We start from the raw sequence: 20,185 nt of genomic DNA, 5'->3' as shown, positions 1-20,185 counted from the left end.
CCCACCGAACCCCATCCAGGGGGCTTGATAGGCTAAGGTTGCTTATTAGCGCAATGGATGAGACCGCCTGGGACTTTTTCTGCCCGTGAGGTGATCCTCTAGTCTCCCCGAAGCCATCCAAAGCCGATAACGGGAGAGATCGTAAGTGGGCAACAGGGAGAGCAATAGACTTGGAATTGGAGGAGAGCAAAAGCAACCCTGGCTGGCGTTGGAGTTCTCTCTCTCTCTCTCGAGTCCACATACGATTGATTTCCAAGCCAGATATGGCGGCCCCATGGCGGCTCCTACCGCAGGTCGCGCCCACCGTGGCCCGCTTCTCACGTCTGCGGTCCGCAGCTAACCTGCAGACGACGAGCTCGCTGCGATGCTGGCGGGCAGCCTACTTTTCCTCCTCTGGTCAGTCTCCCTCCCCGCACGATCGATGTCTAAACCCAATTGACCAACAGGCAACGCAGCATCGCCAGCGGCAGCGGCAGCGGCAGCGGCAGCGGCAGCAACAGGCCGGCCCACGTCGCCGTCCTCGATCGAGCTCAGCGGTCGGACGTATAAGACCGACGAGTGGTTCAACGTCCCCTCCAACGTCGCCAACGCCACGTCTCGCAAGCTGCACCTCCAGAAGGACCACCCGATCGCCATCACGAGGCAGATCATCGAGTCCAAGTTCCCCGAGGCGACATACAAGACCTACAACACCTTCGACCCCGTCGTGTCCACCTTTGAGAACTTCGACTCGCTGGGCTTCCCGGAGGACCACCCCGGCCGGGCCAAGTCGGATACGTACTACATCAACAAGGAGACGCTGCTGCGGACGCACACCAGCGCCCACGAGCTCGAGATCTTCAAGGCCAACGCGAGTGACGGCTACCTCATCAGCGCCGATGTCTACCGCCGGGACGAGGTCGACCGGACCCACTACCCGGTCTTCCACCAGATGGAGGGCGCCCGGGTGTGGGACCGCACCAAGGTCCCCAACGGCGACATTGCCGCCGCCGTATGGGCGGACCTGGACAAGCTTCCCAAGCACGACATCCAGGTAGAGGACCCCAACCCGCCCTTCCACCCGGAGCGGAACCCACTGCAGTCGGAGCATCACTCCCCGGCCGAGGCCGAGGCTATTGCGGCTCACCTCAAGAGGTCACTGGAGCTCGTCGTCGTCGAGATCTTCAGCCGGGCCAAGGCCGCCGCAGTCAAGGCGGACCCGAACTTTGTCGACGAGCCGCTCAAGGTCAGGTGGGTCGAGGCATACTTCCCCTTCACCAGCCCTTCGTGGGAGCTCGAGGTCTACTACAACGGCGACTGGCTCGAGTGCCTGGGCTGCGGCGTCTCCAAGCAAAACATCCTCATCAACGCCGGCGTCGGGTCGCAGGCCGGCTGGGCCTTCGGCCTGGGCCTGGACCGCATCGCCATGCTGCTGTTCCAGATCCCCGACATCCGGCTCTTCTGGTCGCAGGACGAGCGGTTCCTCTCGCAGTTCGCGGGCGTGTCGGGCGACCTCGGCCGGCTGAAGCGCTTCGTGCCCTTCTCCAAGTACCCGGCGTGCTACAAGGACGTGTCCTTCTGGCTGCGCACGTCCTCGGCGGCCGGCGGCAACACGAGGGGGGCCAACGTGCACGACTTCCACGAGAACGACGTGATGGAGGTCGTCCGCAGCGTGGCGGGCGACGTCGTCGAGGACGTCAGGCTCGTCGACGAGTTCACGCACCCCAGGACGGGGAGGCGCAGCATGTGCTACCGCATCAACTACCGCAGCCTGGAGCGGACGCTCACCAACGACGAGACCAACGGCCTGCACGACGAGATCACCAAGGCTCTGGTGGAGCGCCTCGGCGTCGAGATCCGGTAGGTGGCGATCAGACGCACAGATCGAAAATGCCTCTCGTCAAAGATGAGCAGCAGAGAGAGAGGGGGGGGAGGGGTGGCTGGTTTGGTATGAGCCCGTTTGCGCCTGTTGGAGCGTCCCGGTGCTCCGGGAAGGAGGCTGAGTGCTCACAGCCAAGGAGCTTAATCAGACGGGCGCGGGTCTAAGGGGAGTATAAGACGATTGTGTGTACGATGTGTATGTGTAGCAATACGTGTAAAATGAAGAGCGGACTTGTATGATCAAGAGACAACTCAGCCTAGGAATGCTCGCATTTGCCTCGCAGCGTGTCTACGCCTCTGAGCTTACTTTGTCTTGGCAGAACCCGCTTGGTCGAGGAACAAACAGTGCCTCAAACTCTCTATGTAGTGCCCACGGACGGCATGACTTCAGTCTCGTTTGCGCACTGCTCGACTTACGTGGTTGATGGCTTATACATCGTGGGATGATGACTAACAACCGCCAAGGAAAAGCCGGTTGCATTCGTGTCGTGTCTGGGCTGAGATGCTGCGCCGACTGGGCGAGACCAGCTATTGCCTAGGTAGAAGAGGGAGGATGAAAGATGCTGTACGATGGATGGATGGCCAAGAGCTAAATTGCCGACCGGCAGATCGACGCTGAGCAAAGCCGAGTTTGCGGGGGAGGACACTAGGTTTGTCGGGCTAGTGCGGCCTTTTCGGAGGCGGGAGGCCCCCGAGACGGAGCTCTGCAGGGCTGTGTGGACGGCCAAGACGGCTCAATTCTCTCTTGGAGAACCTCCTTTGGGACAGGGTGCGATTTCAGGATTGTGTCTGAACAAGATGACCGGTCTCTGTGGCCCATGATGTCATTACACACACTTGGGGCACTCGACGTTTTCTTTTGGCTGGGAAGCGGAAATGGGAGGAGAGGGAAAAGGCCTGTCTGGACTGACGCAAGCCGCGGCGGGCTCGTTGAGCGAGGAGGGCGGTGCAGGTAGAAATGGAGATTACCGGTGCCAGTGGCTTTGCTGGACGGAGGCCCCCATCTGTACTTGTAATTGTGGAGAGACGAAAGGCCTGGATCTGGGCTACGGCGGCAAGGGTCAAATTAGTTGACGGACTGCTAACAGAAGTACTTGGCTATCCATCAAGCCCATCGGATTTAGGTAGTGGGATAGCCCTTCCGAGTTCCAGGGCAAGGATGTGACAAGGATATTGATTGTTAAGATTGAGGTAGCCCCTGATGAACTTCCGTCAACTATTCAGACGCCCACTTTGGCGGATGAAAAATTGGCGCTGTACGAAGTAGGATTGGAGAGGAGATGGGGAGCGCTACTGGAGGCCGCCGTAGTTGAGATCTGCTGAAACCCGCGGAGCAATAGGTGCTTCAGCGAAGGACGGCACATGCGCTGAAGCACATGCCAATCACGGCAGGTGACAGTTTGGGGTCCCAACCTAGAGTTTTACGGCGCACCTCCCGCTGGGTTCGGCGGGTTCGGGGCTGTGCAGTGAGAAAAAAAAGTTGTACAAGTATTGTTGAGGCCAGCTGACTCGCCAATCATGGACGGCGGATGGGAAATCCCAGACAGCGCTTCCGGACTGCCCAGAAGGGCGGCTTGGCGGACGGAGTGGCGACAGAACAGAGAGAGAGAGCCACAGCACGCTCTGGCACATTGGCGCCGCCGAAACAAGCAGGAAGAGTCTGGAAGACCAGACTCCTCATGGCGACTCATTCCACTGAATTCTGCGGGGCGAAACATGTCCGCATGCCGGATACGCGGGATACGGCAGGTGAGTGGCTTGGAGGTTTTGGCGCTGGCGAGGGGACACGACAGGGAAGGAGTCCACTCTACGGCGAGCCCACGCAGTTGGACCAGGGGATCGGGACAGGGGAGCCTGACTTCCCTAGGTACCTACCTAGGTAGGTAGGCTGGGGGTAGGTACCTACCTAGGTACTCTGGACCCTTCTTTTCCTCTAAAGTAGGGGACTTCCAAGTGCTCAGCCTGCTTCAAAGCCTGCTGTGCTTGGGTGTCCAGGCGGGCATGCATCATCCATTGATTCATCCAGATCAAACGGGTCCCCGATCCGAGACGCCCGCCGTCCAATCCGCGCGCTCGTGATGAAAGAGGCAAAAAAGAACAAACCCATAGGGCCATAGCCTCGACTGTTAATTACTTAATAACTTGCTTGACCTGTCACTCGTCGTCTCTCAAGTCTTGCCATCCATCTTCCATAACACTGTCTCTCTCACCATTCTCTGTCCCGCGCATCCCCAACACGCAACGTCTTCAAAACGTCCGTTTCTCAGGCAAAGTTTGTCCAAGGACATTGCTCTAGCAGCCTGCGCCTCCACACAACTCCACCTGATCTCAGATACTTGACTACAAGTACACCGCACTCGCGCGGGGAAGTCGACATAAAGTACCTACCTTACTTAATAAGGAGGTTTCCCACGACCTCTTATCTCTCTCAGACATTCTCTGCTCTTCCCTCCCTCCTCTCCAGTCAAATCCAAACCACACACACATACACAAAACACTATCATGTCTGAAGAGTTCAGGCCATCACCGCCCACGCGGACCTCGACCGCGTCGTCGCGATCCTCGAGGAAGTCGCTGACCCTCGACCTGTCCAACCTGCCGCCGCTGCAGCAGCCCACGCCGCCGTCCAACACCCTCCTCTTCACCAACCTGCAGGACCTCGACGTCTTCCGCCCGGACAACCTGCAGACGATCCGCGAGCTGATCGAGCACACGGCGCCCGTGCACACCTGGGCGCCCCTCAAGTCCTTCCGCCGCATCGTCGTGTCCTTCTTCTCGGAGCAGGCCGCCATCCAGGTCCGCTCCATCTGGGACGGCGAGGCCATCCTCGGCGAGCGCTGCCACGTCTACTTTGGCCGCCACACGCCCCTCGACCTCGGCGCGGGGGGCGCTGTCCAGCACCTCGCCCTGCCCGACGCCGGCAAGCTCTTCTTCATCAGCCCGCCGCCCTCCCCGCCCCACGACTGGGAGATGCGCCTCGAGGGCGCCCCCAACAAGGAGGTCCACGCCGAGGACCTCGCCGAGGCCCTGGCCCGCCTGCACCACCACCGCGGGCCCCTCGACGACGTCATCATGTCCTCGTCCGAGACCAACAGCCCCGTCAGCCCCGTCGACGGCGGCGGCGGCGGCCCCGGCCCCAGGAGGGGCATGCGCAGCCGCAGCTCCACGCTCATCTACCAGCCCGAGGAGCACGGCAGCAGCCCCAACCTGCCGGCCATCGCCGTGCACGACATGACGGACGAGCCCGAGGAGGTGGCGCCCGAGTTCACCAAGGAGAAGCCGCTGCCGGCGCACACGGCGCGCCCGCCCGTCGAGCTGATGCACGATGCGTGAGAAGAGGAGGCTGGCAAGCGAGCAAGCAAGCAAGCAAGCAAGCAGGAGGCAAAGAAGCAGGGAAGAGTTTTCTTCGTTTCTCCCGAATGACTCGAAAAGTTCGCACTTTATTTTATACTACACTTTTTTTTTCTATCACAAGTAATGGCGTTGGGGAACATGGGCATAGGTATCATGGGACAAAGTGGCGTCAGCTATCATCACCTTGCTTTCAAGCGCATATTCTATCATCACTGGAGATACAGAAGTCAACGAGGAGGAGGAGGAGGAGGAGGGTCCTCCTGAGAGCAGCAACACGGAGGGAACTATCGCTCTCATGGGCACATACACCTTGGCTATAAGGCTGTATATACGTGGCTCGATTTTGTACGATTAGCTGAAAGGGCATTTCGGTAAAACTTGCCTCAGAGTGACCCGAGCTTCTTCTAGAAGCAGGACGGGAAAGAACAAAAAAATCCATTTCCAAGCAAAGTTCAAAACACATCCTGACACCCTGTAGATCCTTCTCTATGTGACACTGAACGGTTCGCAGATCAGATTGTCAGCGTCCTTGTGCATATCAATACTGTGCTCTTTATTCATGCACAATGTCGCTGATGATCAATGTAACATCAAACAAGACCCATCATAGTCTCCATATATGTACATCTTGCAACGCCGGTAAAGCAGCTCAGCCTCAACCATATCAAACACACTCACCTACGTTGCACAGATCTTCAAACATGACACAAAACCCCCTCATGCCCTGACAGACAGTCAAGAAAGGCTTCACTAAAGCTCCTCACTGCCACAAAAGCCGACACAGGGTCGACACACACCGGATCCCAGCCCACGCCAGCACCCCCGCCACGGCGCCCGCGCCGGCGAGGTACTTGAGGTTCCGCCACTCCACCCCGCGCGGCACGCCGCGCCGCCGCCACCGCCGCTCCCCGTGGTCGCCGAGCTCCGTCGCAGGCGCCTCCAGGCTCGGGATGTACTTGAAGTCGAAGGCGGCCTCGCCGCCGAGGGCGCCCAGCTCCGTCTTGTCGACGGTGACGGCGTACAGCAGGCGCCGGTGGGCCGCGATGCGCCCCTCGTCGTCCCACAGGGCGGCCGGCAGGCGGCGCGCGGCGAGCGCCAGCAGCGCGAAGAAGACGCACTGGCCCGCCACGAGGGCGGTGTAGTACGCCGGCGGGCGGGCGATGCCCAGCGCCGACGCGAGGGCGCGGCCGTTGAGCCAGTGGGCCTCGGCGGCGAGGAAGGCGCGCGAGGCGTAGACGGGCGGCTGGCCCGCCAGCCCCGTCAGGACGTTGTTGGCCAGGACGCGGCCCGTCGGGGTGGGCCGCAGCTCCGACGCCAGGAGGGACTCCATGGCCGCGCGGGCCGCGCGCGGCGTCGCGAGGTGCCGCGACGGCGCGCCGAGCACGTGCGCCACGTACCGCCAGAGCGCGACGTAGTCGGCCTCCTCCGCCGGCGTGGCGCGCACGCCCTGCCGCGGCAGGCCGAGCCAGAGCGGCGTGCCGCAGAAGGCGGCCACGGTGCCGAGGCTGTCGAGGTCGCTGATGGGCACGCCGTGCTCGGCGACGGAGTAGTAGCCCGGCCGGGCGGCGGCGAGCCGCAGGATGCGCCGGCGCACGGCGGCGTGGAGCAGCCGCACGCGGACGCTGGCGGCGGAGCCGGCGCCGCCGGGCTGGATGGCGGGCAGGGAGGCCGTCGCCTGCAGCAGGTGCTGGAAGGTCTCGAGGAGGCGGCGGCGGGCGACGCTGGCGCCGAACCCGCCGGTGCGGGAGAGCGTCTCGACGACGCGCCGGCCGCCCATGCCGCCGACTAGGGACTGGAAGGTGAGCTGTGCACGTGGTGTGCGCGCGGGCGGAGTGTGTTAGTCGAGTCTGCATGTATGTATGTATGTATGTATGTATGCTTTGAGTTCAGAGGGGGGGGGATTTGACACTTACCGCGACGACCACTGCGCCGGCGTAGCGGTAGAAGACCTTTTGGCCTCGCTCTATCTGCTCCCAGTCAACCCACTCGGGGACCGTGTTGACCTGGTCCCATAGCTCTCGGAGTTTCTCGTCTCGGTGGGCGTTCTCCTTGAGTAGCTCGTAGTAGTCCCGCTGGAGGCGGGGTTTCTTGGGTTTCTCCTTCTCACTCGAGGAGGCGTCTTGAGCTCGAGGCTCCGAGGGCGTGCTAGGCTGCTCTTCTGGAGACGGAGGACGCTCTGGAGGGCATAGCTCGTCTAGTCTGTCTAATGCTTCCGAGGCCAGCACATCGTAGGTGAAGGCCAGGGGCTCGAGCTGCTCGCTCGACATATGATCTGGCGTCCACTTGAAGCTGTGGCCCCAGTAGGTAACCCATCCTTCCTCGGACCTCCAAAACATTGTGGCAACTCTACTTCTGCAGGATACCGTAAGAATTGAAAGACAGACAAGATATTGAGATTCAGGGGTGAGTGGAAGACCCTCGCTGGACTAACAAGGAGGCATGATACAAGGACCAAGCAACCACTGTCTTAGGAAAACGAAAACCGGCTCAAAATGGTCGGCATTCATGTGACGAGGGATCCGAGCAGAGATGCGGAGATCTTGATCGTCCCGAGGATATACAGAGCGATGGAGGAGGGGGAGTGTAACATCGAGAACTCATGTCCCAGCCCGGCGAGGAGCATACCGTATTCATCCACATGGGGTTTTGGGGCAAATGCCGTCCCTTAGCTAATGGGAACGAATGTCAATGATGCCCAGACTCTGGCAGAGTGTTAGTGTCATGGCTAGGTAGAATGTCGAGGCAGAACGGGGTGTGTGGCAAAAGCAGGCTAGCTCTTCGCATTACATGCATCGGCGCCACGCTCGATGGGGAAAGCTTATGGTTATCCAGCACTGGTTGAAATCATCCGGGGCGCGTTGAAGCAGCATCTCATATCCTTTCTTGATGGTAAGGCCGTGACAATTCTGTTTGCCCATTTGGGAATTATCGATTCTTGCTTGATGGCTTTTTGAAGTCAAAGTTCACCAAAGTATCCATGAGGAGGAGGCATGGGAGCTTCATGGAGCCTCAGCGGCACAGTTGGATACACTGCCCCATTGTTCCCGCTAACACCAGCACCTGAAATGCCCGGGCCCGTTTTAAGCTCATTACCTTATCCATTCTAATCAATCGCTTCGATACCCCCTGAAATTTTCCTTATCGCATGCAACTTGGAAGTTCGCACGTTTGCAGCTTCTCCAAGAATATCACAGCCATCGAGGTGCTGCCTCTTCCCCGACCGATCGCCAATGCAATGATGCACTGCGCGTGCCGCACGACGGCACTGAGGATATTCATTCGCAATGTTGCGCCCCTGACGCCGTCCGAGTTTCTCAGAGCCTCCTTCGCCGCACGATCTAAGCGCGCTGGCCAGTACAGTCTGGCTGCGAAGAGCCCCATCGCACGCTCTCTGGTCAACGGGTCGCACAGCTTCCATGCCTCGAGTGCGCCTTGTCGTGAAGGGCCTTCAGACACTCAAATTCCAGACGAAAGTCTGGTGCAGTCATCAGCACAGCGGGATGATCAGCCGGCACCCAAAGACACTCCGTCGCCAGGTTCAAACGAGGAGATAGACACCAAACAAGCAATCAAGGCTGCACTGCGACGACCTGGCAAATTTGTCAAAGTCGGAAAACCATACGCGGCCAAAGCGGCCAAGGAGAGGGCAGAAGGCGAGGATGGACCGCCGCCAAAGAAGGAGGACTGGCAGGTTCAGAAGCGGGCGTTGAAGGAAAAGTTCCCCGAGGGCTGGAACCCGCGCAAGAAGCTCTCCCCCGACGCGATGGAAGGCATCCGGGCCCTGAACCAGCAGTACCCGGACATCTACACCACCGAAGAGCTCGCCAAGCGGTTCGAGATGTCGCCCGAGGCGATCCGGCGCATCCTGAAGAGCAAGTGGAGGGCCTCGCCCGAGGAGGAAGAGGACCGCCAGCAGAGGTGGTTCAACAGGGGCAGGAAGGTCTGGGAGCGGTGGGCGGAGCTGGGCAAGAAGCCGCCGCAGAAGTGGCGCCTGGAGGGCGTGGCACGGGATCCGTCATATCACGAGAAGAAGAAACAGCGGCGCCAACGGCAGGCCGGCGAGGTTCAGACCGAGAGCCCCGGCAAGCGGTACCGATTGACGGCGCAGCAGAGGTTGTCGAGAACCTTGATATAACCATTTCCACGCCATGATCACCGTCATAGGCCGAGGAGGAATCCATGTGTTTGTACGATAGATAACGACAGGGCTTGGCACAGACCACCGCGCTTGAAGAATCACAGCCACCTACGAGTACGCATGTTGATCTCATTCTATCGAGATGTGACAATCATGCAGGTATTTTTCATCACAAGTCCGAAACAATGGTGCAGATGCTCAAATGAGGGTTTGCGGTGTTGAGGTAAGCCACCCGAAGAAACCCAGACTCTGGAAGGTAGCCATGCCCCCTGTCACCAACGTCCGCCTCGCATTGACTGGATCGACGAGCTGATGCGGGTGGCCTGGGAGATTGAGCAAAGGCACCGGCCACCAATGGGCTCCTTTGCCAGTGTGACGGGTTGTAAAAGTCCAAAGAAGAGCAGGGGTTCACGCTAAGGCGCAACCGAGATGCACGCACACACCTCTGGGGCATTCTTGCGTTCATACGAGACAAGGTCCCTTGGTGTTCGAGAGGTACCTACTCGACAAGAACGAGGCATGAATGCAAGTACGAGGCTGTGGTGTCCTTGATGGAGTTCACATGAGAGTCCTCCGTGTTATCCGAGTCACTCTACCCGTCGACTACACATGAAGTACCTGTACAAGTATTCAAAGCGACGCGCACCATGGCCGTTGGAAAGAGTGTGATGAGTGTGATGCCAATGCGACGTCCAGGCCCTGGTTTAATTGAAAGATGGTCATGGGCGGACGCCAACACGGCCAGAAAGAGCGATCGGCCTGGGCGGCCCCCACGCCCGCTAAACTGCATCCGCCGTGGCAGCAGCCCAATGCGGCAAAGGGCACTGAGAGGCCCCCTTTGCACCCCGGTCAACGAGCCGTGGACCCCTGCATCGAGCAAACAAAAACAAAGACATTGTGTGGATCCAGGCTGGGAATCCTTCCAGATAGCTCGACTATGCTGTGCTCACAATCCCCAGCCTGCTGAACGAGAGACAGACGCCGCGAAATGAGGAGAGACAAAAGAGCTGACTAGCAGGGGACAGCCCGTCAACCGAGCACGCACGCCTCACATTTCTCTGCAATCGATAGTTACCTACGCCGTACCTTTGGGAAACCCTCTCGACACGAAGCTTGGGTGGTTCTCAACGCCCACAACCGCCAGCCCGAACCAGAGCCACACCAACCACGGGCAAGCTGCACCGACAGCGACGCAGCCAATGCCGTGTAAGAGGCGGTCAATCTGTGTCGACGACAGAAAAAAAGCAAAAGACAGTGATCTCGTCCACCTTCACCACCTCCTTCGCACCTTCGCCGTCAATGACTGCGCATCACGTCGCGGTCCTCTCCCTGTCTTTCATTGCGATATAGTCCCTATCGCCTCAATTGGGCTTCCACTCGTTCAACAAACCTCACTGTACGTGTTTGAGTCATCTGCTGTGCGCAACGACCTTGCCTCCGGCTAACAATTGGCTTTGTCCGCAGCTCTGCATTCTTAGTTCTTTGCTTTATTCTTGCTCGCAAACTGCCCCATCGATCCCCAAGACTCTCTCCTAGAAGCTTCCTTTTGCCCATCCTACGATATCGGGTCAAGTCCTAGACGAGTTTCACCGGCCAGGTGAATCCTGGAATCAATTGGCACTTGGTCATCTTCAGAATGCCGGCATTCCCTCTCGAGCACTGAAATCATTCTGCACGCATCGGGGCCCCCACACAGGCGGAAGGCGCAACAATGGCAGCCACGCCTTCGAACAGACTCAGACTCACCCCTTCCAACTCGCCCTTCTTTCCTCGCCCCTCTAGATCTCCCGTCCGGGGTCGCCCCTCCTCGGACCCTTCTAGACTCTCTCTCAAGAGGGTCATCGGCACAACTTGCTCGTCAGCGACCGGCTTCGACATAGTCCAATCCTCTTTCGCCTACATTGCCGGTGGCGCCGTCGTTGTCGTCGATATCCAAGGCGACCAGTACTCTCAGCGTTTCTTCCGCGCTAGGCCTACTGCGCAGCCTCTCTACACCGTCTCTCCCGTCCCGCATGCACCTTCGACGCCAAACTCGACCCCAAAAGCCAATGATAGTAGGAACAGAACTCCAGGGCCCCGCGAATCTCAGTATGGACCGATCGACTGGTCCGAGTCGCCCACCTCGTCCAAAACCTGGACGCAGCGAGAGCGGATCAAGGCTGCGACTTGCCTCTCCTTGAGTCGAGACGGCAGGTTCCTGGCAGTCGGCGAGACTGGATATGCCCCGCGAGTTTTGATCTTCAACTTGCAAGATAACTCGTCTGACATCCCGCTGGTCTCGATCAGCGAGCACACTTTCGGTGTCAACGCAGTCGCCTGGTCTCCCGACGGGAGATATCTGGCCTCTCTCGGTCACGCTAATGATGGCTTCCTGTACATCTGGAAGATCGATGCTCGGACCGGAGCCGCAAAATTGCTGCAGCAGAGCAGGTGCACGTCTTATGTCCGTGGAATGACATGGCTGGGAAGCAGCCTTGTCACTTTCGGGGTCCGACACATCAAAGTTTGGAGAGTGGAAGAAATCCAGTCGACCTCACCAGTGAAGCACAAGTTTACGGGCGACGGTTCTTTTCCTTCGCCATCGGCACAAAAAACCCTCCCAGGCCGGAACATCCTCCTTGGTTCTCTCTTGGAGGCCACTTTCACAGCTGCCGTGGCTCTCGATAGGCACAAAGCCCTGGTCTGTTCCGAGCATGGCGATGTCTGTCTATTGGATGACACCAATAAACAGATGAAACTCATCAGGGTGCGCAACATGGGCTTTCCAATCCATTGTGCGTCCGTGAGGAAAGGTCTGGCGTATGTGGGAGGCACCTTTGGCAATCTTGCAACCTTGAGGGTGGATGACCTTTTGTGCTACAAGGAGGATTGTCTGGTGGATGCCAATCAGCCTCGCCACGGCCTACTTGCCATGGGCTTCCTCACTTCCCATCTAGTGACTGTCGATGCAAACCGGTCCATCGATATTTGGGACGCTGAGCATATACCAGGTGGCAATACGAGCCACCGGGTACATATGCCAATACCTGGACAATCGGAGCCTCTCATGGGTGTTCAGTCCCTTCCGAATGCCAATGCGAGGGGAGCGGCATTTTACACGTGGTCTGAATCGGGGAGGGTCATTACCTGGGATATGGAGGGAAAGATCAAGTCTACGCTTGACGTTCCCATCGACCAGCTCGCATCAGCCACCGAACTCGATCCCGTCAACCAGCTCTCCATTGTCAGGGCAACGGAGAACTTGAAACTGTTTGTCGCAGCAGACAAGTTAGGGGTCCTCAGGGTCATAGACTCGGATACCAACGAGTGTCTACTGGACACCAAAGCACATACCTACGACTGCCAGTACATATCCATCTTTGAGAACGATGACACCCTGTTGATGGCCACATGCGGCCGCGATAGAACGGCACAGTTGTTCCACAGGTTGCCCAACGGCAGCTTCGAGCATGTTCAGACGCTCGAATTTGCAGCTAGAGTGGTGCAGGTGCTGATTCCCAGCGCCGACAGGATCATCACCTGCTCTTTGGACAGGACACTGCAGATCCATGACATCATCACAAAGGAGGATGAGCCAGAGGCTATAGCAGCTGTTCCTTCACGAGTGATTACGCTAAAAGCGTCACCAACCTCGATGGTCGTCGCCTCGGACGGCAAGTCCGTTTTCGTCTCTACCCTCGACCGCTCAGTCTGTCAGTACGAATTGTCATCAGGACGGCAACTCAACGCGTTCAAATGCACCGACGAAAGCGGAGCAGAATCCGTGGTGCTGGATTCTTTGGTCTTTGGCGACACATGCACCGATGAGCCGACTTTTCTTCTAGGTATCTCAAATACCGACAAATCAGTCAGGATCTACGATGCGCATACTGGCGGCTTCTTGGACCGAGAATGGGGACATACCGAGGCTATCAATGGGGTCACGCTCGTAGACGATGAAGACAGGGGTAGAAAGGTCGTTAGTGTAGGGTCTGATGGCACGATCATGATCTGGGGGCTCGACCTCGGGGATCCTGCAGCAGGTTCGATGAGTAGGGATCCATCGCCGGCTAAGGAACCCTCAGCAACGTCTCAGAGACCTCCGTTGCGAAGAGTCTTGTCAAAAGCAGAGCTAGCCGACTTCCAGCGGCCGTCCCCATCACCTGGACGCCGATCCCCACCTCGTACACTGCCGCGACGAACCTCGAGGTTTAACCTCACGTCTACAACGCCTACGGTTAGGACCCCTATAAGTGCTCTTCAGGGTACGCCGGGCAGCATAATCGCGGAAGGGACACCCATTAGGAGAGGATCTGCCGGCAGTCCAGCCAATAGCCCGCCTCTTCCGGGGCCAGACAGTCCCAAGTCACGCGTCGTGACCCGCAGGCCTTCTCTCCCAGCCCTACGGACAACACCCCCTGCTGCACCCGGTGCCCGTAAGAAGAGCAGCGCCACTAACCTCCGCGGTTCATACACGAGCGGGAATGCCACCGGTACGGGCTTTGGCAGCCTCAGTATGGCTACCGAGCAGACGTGCCGGCAGCTGCGCACCTATCGAAAGCGTCTCGCGACCAGCGAGGGGCCTATTGCGCCGGATCTGCTGGCTGAGCTGGACCAGGAGCTACGCCTCACGGCCGCTGCGCTGGGGGATCGCGCCGTGCGCAGCAAGGCCATGAGCGACGAGATCAACGGCCTGCTCGACGAGAAGCTCGAGCGCCTCATCCTCATGCTCGACGAGAAGTGGCGACTGCCTCCGGACAGTGGCGTTGGCGTCAATGGCAAGCCCGGCAGCGCGTCGTCGTCGATCAGGGCCAAGAAGAGGCGAGATGGCGACGACAGCAGCAGCCTGGAGGGAGGAGACCGCCCCCCTAGTGCGGGGGAGTCGTCTGCCTCGGCGTCAACGCAGTCAGGCTAGCAGCCTCGGCGAATGTGGCGACCGTGATGTGACGCTCTCGCGCTGCTCCCTCTCATGAGCTCTTTCTATAATTATTATTATTCGACCATATTGCGCAACGGCGCTACACTCTGCACTATACATATTATCTCCTTCTATCGGATTGGTTGGGAGGATACCAAAGGAAAGGGAATCTCGGCACGGAGAGGGGAGAGACACAGGGTCAGGAACTGTCCCCCTCGTTCGCCCGGCGCGGCGTGGAAGAAAGGGGAGTTGGGTTTCTTGTCGTTTTTTCCCCCCCTATGCTCTCTCCCTTTTTACACATTCGTAATAGTTGCGTTGCAAAACAGCACAGCCGCCATCATATGATACCACTTTCTGCTCTTTCCTCTACAGCATAGGACTACGGCGTTCGGGACGGGTACGAAGGGGGGGCGGCGCTCATGGTACGGATCGGAGGAGACCTGCCTGCCCTTGCTTTTCATAGCTTTTCATTGCCAATACAGTGTTACATTGTGCATATGCACATTCTATTACTCCTGCTTGATGGGTTTCGGCTCCAGAATCTCTTAGTGGCGCGGGAGTTTCGATCGCGAAGATGCATGCTCCGTTGTTCCCATTTTTGTTCGATCTATAGGTGATCTAATAACACATTGTGCAGCCCCGACGCGATGCCTTTCATATCTCCTCCGCTGCTGCAGTAAAATCCAAAAACTCTCACATATGCTTGCTTGCTTAACTTGCTCAGGTACCGTTCCGTCTGTAGAACATGTTCGAAATCTTGCCGTTGTGCAAGCCGGCAAGACCTCCTCTCCCCCCTCCAACCGCAAAATTAGAACTCTCCAACCCCTTTCCTCCCCCCTGCTCCCTTGTCTATACTACGAGCCCCTCCTCCAGCGCCTCGTCCCTCTCGAGCCTCTCGAGGCCCGTCGTCACGGCGCCGTACACGCGCAGCGGCACCGCCACCTCGAAGCTCTCGCAGATCAGGTTCTCGGCCGCGACGAGCACGAGCCCGCCCCGGTCGTCGTGCGAGATCTCCTCGAGCAGGTGGTGCGGCTGGCTGCCGCCGCCGCCGCCAGACGAAGGAGGAGACAACAGCTTGCGCTCTGACTGGGCGGTCGCGGCGGCGGCGGCGGTCCCTCCTCCTCCGCCAGCACCACCCGCGTGCTGCTGCTCGCCGCTGCCGTCGTACTCCTCGTCCTCGTCCTCGTCCTCGGCCTCGGCCTCGTTGCCGGGATTCTGCACCATGCGCTCCGGGTTCGTCGGCACCACAAACTCGAGCCGGATCTTCCACTCGAGGCTGACGCCGCTCGTGACGAACTCGGGCGTCGCGGAGACGGGGATGGTGGGGCTGAAGACGGCGCGGCGCGCAAACAGCGTGGCCTCGGACGACGAGACGTACACCTTGCGCGTGACGCGGTGGACGCTGGCCTCGGACCGCAGCGCGAGGCTCGGGTCGACGCGCTCGGCCGTCTCGAGCGCCGCGTGCACGGCGTAGCAGGGGACCTCGGCGCCGGAAAAGTCGACGGCCATGGTGACCGTCTCGCCGACGCGGTACGAGGGCCGCGCGAGCATGACGACGCCGACGCGGCGGCCGTTGCGGGCGATCTCGAAGCGGTTGGCGCTCTGCTGGCCCTCGGCCGTCATGTTGCTGCGCAGGATGGCGAGGTCGATGGCCTCGCGGGCCGTGGTGGACTCCTCGAAGGCGGAAGGGCGCCTCGAGCTCGGCATGGCGGTCGGGGAGAGGAGTCCCCCGGCCATGCCTCCTGCGTCGCGCTGGTTGAGCAGCTCGTCGACGTAGGAGAGGAAGCCGTTGACGGTTGACTCTGACGAAGGTGCCGATTTTCGGGTCTTGTCCTCGACAAGGGCAGACTTGTCGATGCTTTGGATCTTTGCCTGGTCGCGGAGGAGGATGTACGGAGACATGAGGTCGTGGCCGAGGATCTCGCCGTAGCTGTTCACACTGCCAAGGACGCGGAAGGGCACTTCCACCGACTTGACCTGTTGCTCCTTGGCCCCGCCCGGTCGTTGAGTGCCGATCACCAAGCTGTAAGCAATCTTCATGGCCTTGCCTTTGTGCGTAGGAGGTAGCCCCTTGGGCAGCTTGAAAGAGTACTCGTAGGTTTTGCTTTCGCCGGGCGCTAGCTGCAGGTCGACAAACAGTATAGACTGCGGCGTGGAGAGGAGCGGCACTGACTTGGAGCTGGCGATGCCACGCATCTCCTTGATACTGCTCAGCTCACCGGCCCCTAGTAACTCTCCGATAGAACTAGTGAAGCTGCTCCAGCCAAAACTGCGCAGCAGACCACTATCCCGCCGCGCTGAAGGCTCGACGCCGATTACGCCGCCGCCTTGGCCTCCAACTACAGCCTTCCTCTTGACTTGTCCAAAGGGCGCCAAGTCAATCAGGGACCCGTCAAGAGTGAAGGAACCATGGACTTGCGCGTAGCCCATCATGAGTGCCTCGGGTCTCGTCCTCTGCCCCGAGAGATTGGATCTTTGCCGCAGATGCGGCGACCGTCCTTGGGCCCTGTGGGGCTGCTGCAAGACATATTCCGACGCCAGTGTCTCTGTCGAGTTGTTGCTGACAGAATAAAACTCTCCGCTGCTTCTGGGTGTCCCCGCAATGCTAGTAGTCGACAAGACCCGCGCAGCAGGAGTTGCATTATGTTCGTTGATGGTGGGAACCTGCTGGTCCCTGGTGCGGATAGGCATGTGCTGCAGATCGCCACCGCTCGAGCTTGGGCTGATTAAGCTGTCGTCGTATGGTTTCAGAGAGTCTCGCCTCCCGTCTGCGGGCGATGCAGGTGACATGGGAAATTTAAAGTCTGGTACAGGTTGCGACCCTAGCCTGGGAGAGTTTCTGTTTGAGCCCAGCCTCGAGCTGCTGGGACCCGAGGTGTTGTTGCTATACAATGCATGTCGGTCTGGTGGGTACGAAGCAGTAAGAAGGGGGGACGGCTGCGAGCTAAAGGGCCGATGCGGATGGGAGGCTGGAGACACCATTAGCCACCGTTGTTCGAGCTACTCATACGGCACTACTCACCAGATCTAGGTCCGTTGGGCAGCGGGCCAGCACGGGGAACAATCTGCAGGCTCGATGCTCGCGCATGCCCCCTTGTGGGCCGGTATGGCTTGGGCGGCCCGCCGGCGCTCGGAGGCCGACCGTCGGCGGTGCTTGCTGACGCAATGGAAACGATCGAGACGGAGCGTCGGTGGCCGCCATTGCTGCTCGAATTGGCATCGTGTGCGTTCTGAGGAGGCCAGGGTATCGAATCCGAGCGGTTGCGAGAAGTGCGGGCGGAGGGCACGCTCAGCGACAGCGTCGAGCGATGGCCTCGCGCCGCGGCGGGAGGCGCGAGCCCCGAGCTGGGCTTGTTCCTGTTCAGTCCATGGAGGGCGGACGCCTGCCTCGACCGGTCGGAGGTGGGCTGCCGAGCGGAATGGGGCGACGACTTGGCCGATGAAGAAGAGGCGGCGTTGGGGCTCTGGGCTACGTTCTTGAAGGTGATGCGGCACTTGACCTCCTCGCCGGCGAACACAGTCTGGTCGTGCCAACGAATAAAGACGCGGATGTTGCTGGCAGGGTCGGGAGACATTGTCGGGCTCCTTGTGACCCAAGGAGGTGGCAGGTCGCAATCATGAAACGAGGCGCAACATTGCTCTACCGCGGGTCGATGCTGATGGCCAGGGGGCTGGATTGTCGTCAACTGGTTGTTGATGGTGTTTGAGGGGACGTCTGCTTAGAGGTGACGCTACGGATGGGGGAGGTTGAGAGCTATCAGTGGATCGGTCATGGCCGTACGGAGTACTTAGGTACCTAGGTAGTCATGGCGCGGGAGCTGTTGGCTGCTGTGGTATCCACTATTCACCTCCTCCAAGCAAAAGTAGGCGGTAGTGAGGAGGTGGGGACCGCCCCGTGATGATGGAATCGTCAACTACACCACCACACTTACACCAGAGGAGAGCAAGAACGGGATAGAAATGATACAGGTCCAGGATCTTGAGAAATGGCTCCTTTCAGACTATCTGCAACCCCAGATGCCCGTGCCCTGGTTTCCCCACATTTGCTTGCGCTTTGCTTGTCTCCTGCTGTCATGATGACTGTACGCAAAAGACCAGATAAAAGGGGCAATTGAGATGGACTACCCTGAGACGAAAGAATATCCATGCAAAAGAGTCTTCACGGAAGCATCTTTTTGAGCTGCCACACCACTTCCCCTCCCACTCCCCTTTCATCCCTCACATTTTTTCTTTTTGAAGTCAAGCCTTTTCTTGATCTTCTAACTCTCCAAGCTTCAACTTCACTTCAATCACTTGAGCTTCATCGTGATTCCACTTCCACCCCCACAACGACATGAATTAAATTCCAATATTTTATTCATCCTTCTTTTCTATCCCAATCATGCTGGGTTTTAGAGCTTGACTGGCCTCATAAATCTCTCACCCAAATCAACTGCATCATGGCGATTCTGGAAGACCTCCGAGCCGAGGTTACCGTCAAGGTAAATGGAGTCACGGCTGTCGAGTACGATGCTCCCTTTTCTACCGAGGCAACTGAAGAGAGTGGCGGACTCGTCCTTCGTTCCCAAAAGTATATCGAGTCGATCGATGATGCCGAGTTCTCCATTCGCATTACGGCAGAAGATCGAATGGGCTGGCTCAAGGCGAAGAGCAGGCATTGCTATTCGTTCGATGTCTTTGTCGATGGACTTCAGATTTGTCTGTATTTGATGAATCCCAGTGACAACCCTTTCAAAATACACGTTAAGGGTGTTGAGGACGATAGGGGCCCCGGCGTCGCTAGGCTTCGGAGGTTCAAGTTTGGTACCATTATGGCCAGTGAGTCAGATCATCATTCAATGTTGAGCTGATCTGACATGTTTCTAGTCGAGGATGCAGATGATAAGCGCGTGAGTGATGATATGGAAAAGGGAAAATCCCTTGGACTGATCGAGGTTCGAGTCTCGAAATGCATCAAGAAGGGAACAACCTCGCCAGATGCTGGGGCTCTCGAACCCCGTGATCTTAGCATTGCTTCCAAGGCCATTCAGGGGAACGCTCTCTCTCATGGAATGACACTGTGAGTATCTGCCCAAATGTTATTTACGAGCAGCAGCTCTAATGCGATCGGATCCAGGCAAGCTGAGGGAGACGAAATCGAACCGGGGACGTATTATGATCTTAAATATCCGGCAAACAGCCATGTTGCAACATTCAAGTTCCGTTATGGCTCGAAAGGTTGGAGCTATAGTTCCAAATCGCTTGCCGAAAGGCTAACACGAGACAACAGAAGCCTTGAAGCAGCAACTCGTGATACCGCGCACGCCTCAGCCGTCGCCCGAGCCTCCAGCCCAGCTTCCACCGCAGCCTACAGGTTATGACAGCCTGTCTCAGGAAGAGAAAGACCGTCTAGGCCGTCTCAAATACGAGGAGCTGCAGGTCATGCGCTCTTTGCAGGTACGCGGAGGCTCCCATTCTATGTCTTCCAACTATCTAACGCTATGCAGCAGCGGGATGTCAAATTGGAGAGTGTCATTCCTAATAGGGAAATCGGTGCTGGCATCAAGCGAGAGCACGGCAGCTCCCCGAGTGAGCGGTCATCCAAGATGCCCCGAGGCAAGGGTCGAAGAGAGACAGTCGATCTGACCGACGACTGATGGAGCCGAATGCAGCCTGTTTGGCAACCTGATTTTGACGAGCACAGTCTTGGATGTCATCCAGAGCACACAGATGAACTTCCACTGGTCAACACAGCGGATCAGTGATATTGCTTTACTCTATTTGCGGATTTGTACGAGTGATCGAAAACAGCTCGGTGGATTTGGCGCAAGCCCAAGCAATGCCTCAATTCCCCGTTTCCAGTACAATCAGTAGCCTACCAAATGCAGACTTTTGCTTTGAGAAATCAATGGCTTTCTAGAGCCTGCCGTTTTCACGGAAACGACTCTTACGAGGAG

General features: G+C 58.3%; 7 protein-coding genes across 7 annotated transcripts; 5 read left to right on the top strand and 2 right to left on the bottom strand.

Moving 5' to 3' along the window:
• Positions 1-263: 263 nt before the first annotated feature.
• On the top strand, positions 264-1,843 carry E0L32_006348 (uncharacterized protein; the record flags this gene model as incomplete). The annotated part of the gene is made up of 2 exons (XM_031140971.1): positions 264-396; positions 447-1,843. The coding sequence occupies 2 exons, from the start codon at positions 264-266 to the stop codon at positions 1,841-1,843; spliced, it is 1,530 nt and encodes a 509-aa protein (XP_030994859.1).
• A 2,519-nt stretch (positions 1,844-4,362) lies between these two features.
• On the top strand, positions 4,363-7,003 carry E0L32_006347 (uncharacterized protein; the record flags this gene model as incomplete). The annotated part of the gene is made up of 3 exons (XM_031140970.1): positions 4,363-5,189; positions 5,410-5,559; positions 6,022-7,003. The coding sequence occupies 3 exons, from the start codon at positions 4,363-4,365 to the stop codon at positions 7,001-7,003; spliced, it is 1,959 nt and encodes a 652-aa protein (XP_030994858.1).
• A 97-nt stretch (positions 7,004-7,100) lies between these two features.
• Positions 7,101-7,550, bottom strand: E0L32_006346 (uncharacterized protein; the record flags this gene model as incomplete). Its single annotated transcript, XM_031140969.1, has 1 exon — positions 7,101-7,550. The coding sequence occupies one exon, from the start codon at positions 7,548-7,550 to the stop codon at positions 7,101-7,103; it is 450 nt and encodes a 149-aa protein (XP_030994857.1).
• A 902-nt stretch (positions 7,551-8,452) lies between these two features.
• Positions 8,453-9,349, top strand: E0L32_006345 (uncharacterized protein; the record flags this gene model as incomplete). Its single annotated transcript, XM_031140967.1, has 1 exon — positions 8,453-9,349. One exon carries the CDS (start codon positions 8,453-8,455, stop codon positions 9,347-9,349), a length of 897 nt encoding a protein of 298 aa, XP_030994856.1.
• Positions 9,350-11,063: 1,714 nt separating this feature from the next.
• E0L32_006344 (uncharacterized protein) lies at positions 11,064-14,246 on the top strand (the record flags this gene model as incomplete). The annotated part of the gene is made up of 1 exon (XM_031140966.1): positions 11,064-14,246. One exon carries the CDS (start codon positions 11,064-11,066, stop codon positions 14,244-14,246), a length of 3,183 nt encoding a protein of 1,060 aa, XP_030994855.1.
• An 852-nt stretch (positions 14,247-15,098) lies between these two features.
• E0L32_006343 (uncharacterized protein) lies at positions 15,099-17,824 on the bottom strand (the record flags this gene model as incomplete). The annotated part of the gene is made up of 2 exons (XM_031140965.1): positions 15,099-17,218; positions 17,272-17,824. 2 exons carry the CDS (start codon positions 17,822-17,824, stop codon positions 15,099-15,101), a joined length of 2,673 nt encoding a protein of 890 aa, XP_030994854.1.
• An 864-nt stretch (positions 17,825-18,688) lies between these two features.
• Positions 18,689-19,885, top strand: E0L32_006342 (uncharacterized protein; the record flags this gene model as incomplete). The annotated part of the gene is made up of 5 exons (XM_031140964.1): positions 18,689-19,067; positions 19,116-19,308; positions 19,366-19,466; positions 19,519-19,685; positions 19,736-19,885. The coding sequence occupies 5 exons, from the start codon at positions 18,689-18,691 to the stop codon at positions 19,883-19,885; spliced, it is 990 nt and encodes a 329-aa protein (XP_030994853.1).
• Between the last annotated feature and the right edge of the window lie 300 nt (positions 19,886-20,185).

Source organism: Thyridium curvatum (genome assembly GCF_004353045.1).
Source record: "Thyridium curvatum strain D216 chromosome Unknown NODE_36_length_377547_cov_81.061009, whole genome shotgun sequence".
NCBI classification, from domain to species: Eukaryota; Fungi; Ascomycota; class Sordariomycetes; order Thyridiales; family Thyridiaceae; genus Thyridium; species Thyridium curvatum.
This window is presented reverse-complemented; position numbering and strand designations above follow the sequence as displayed.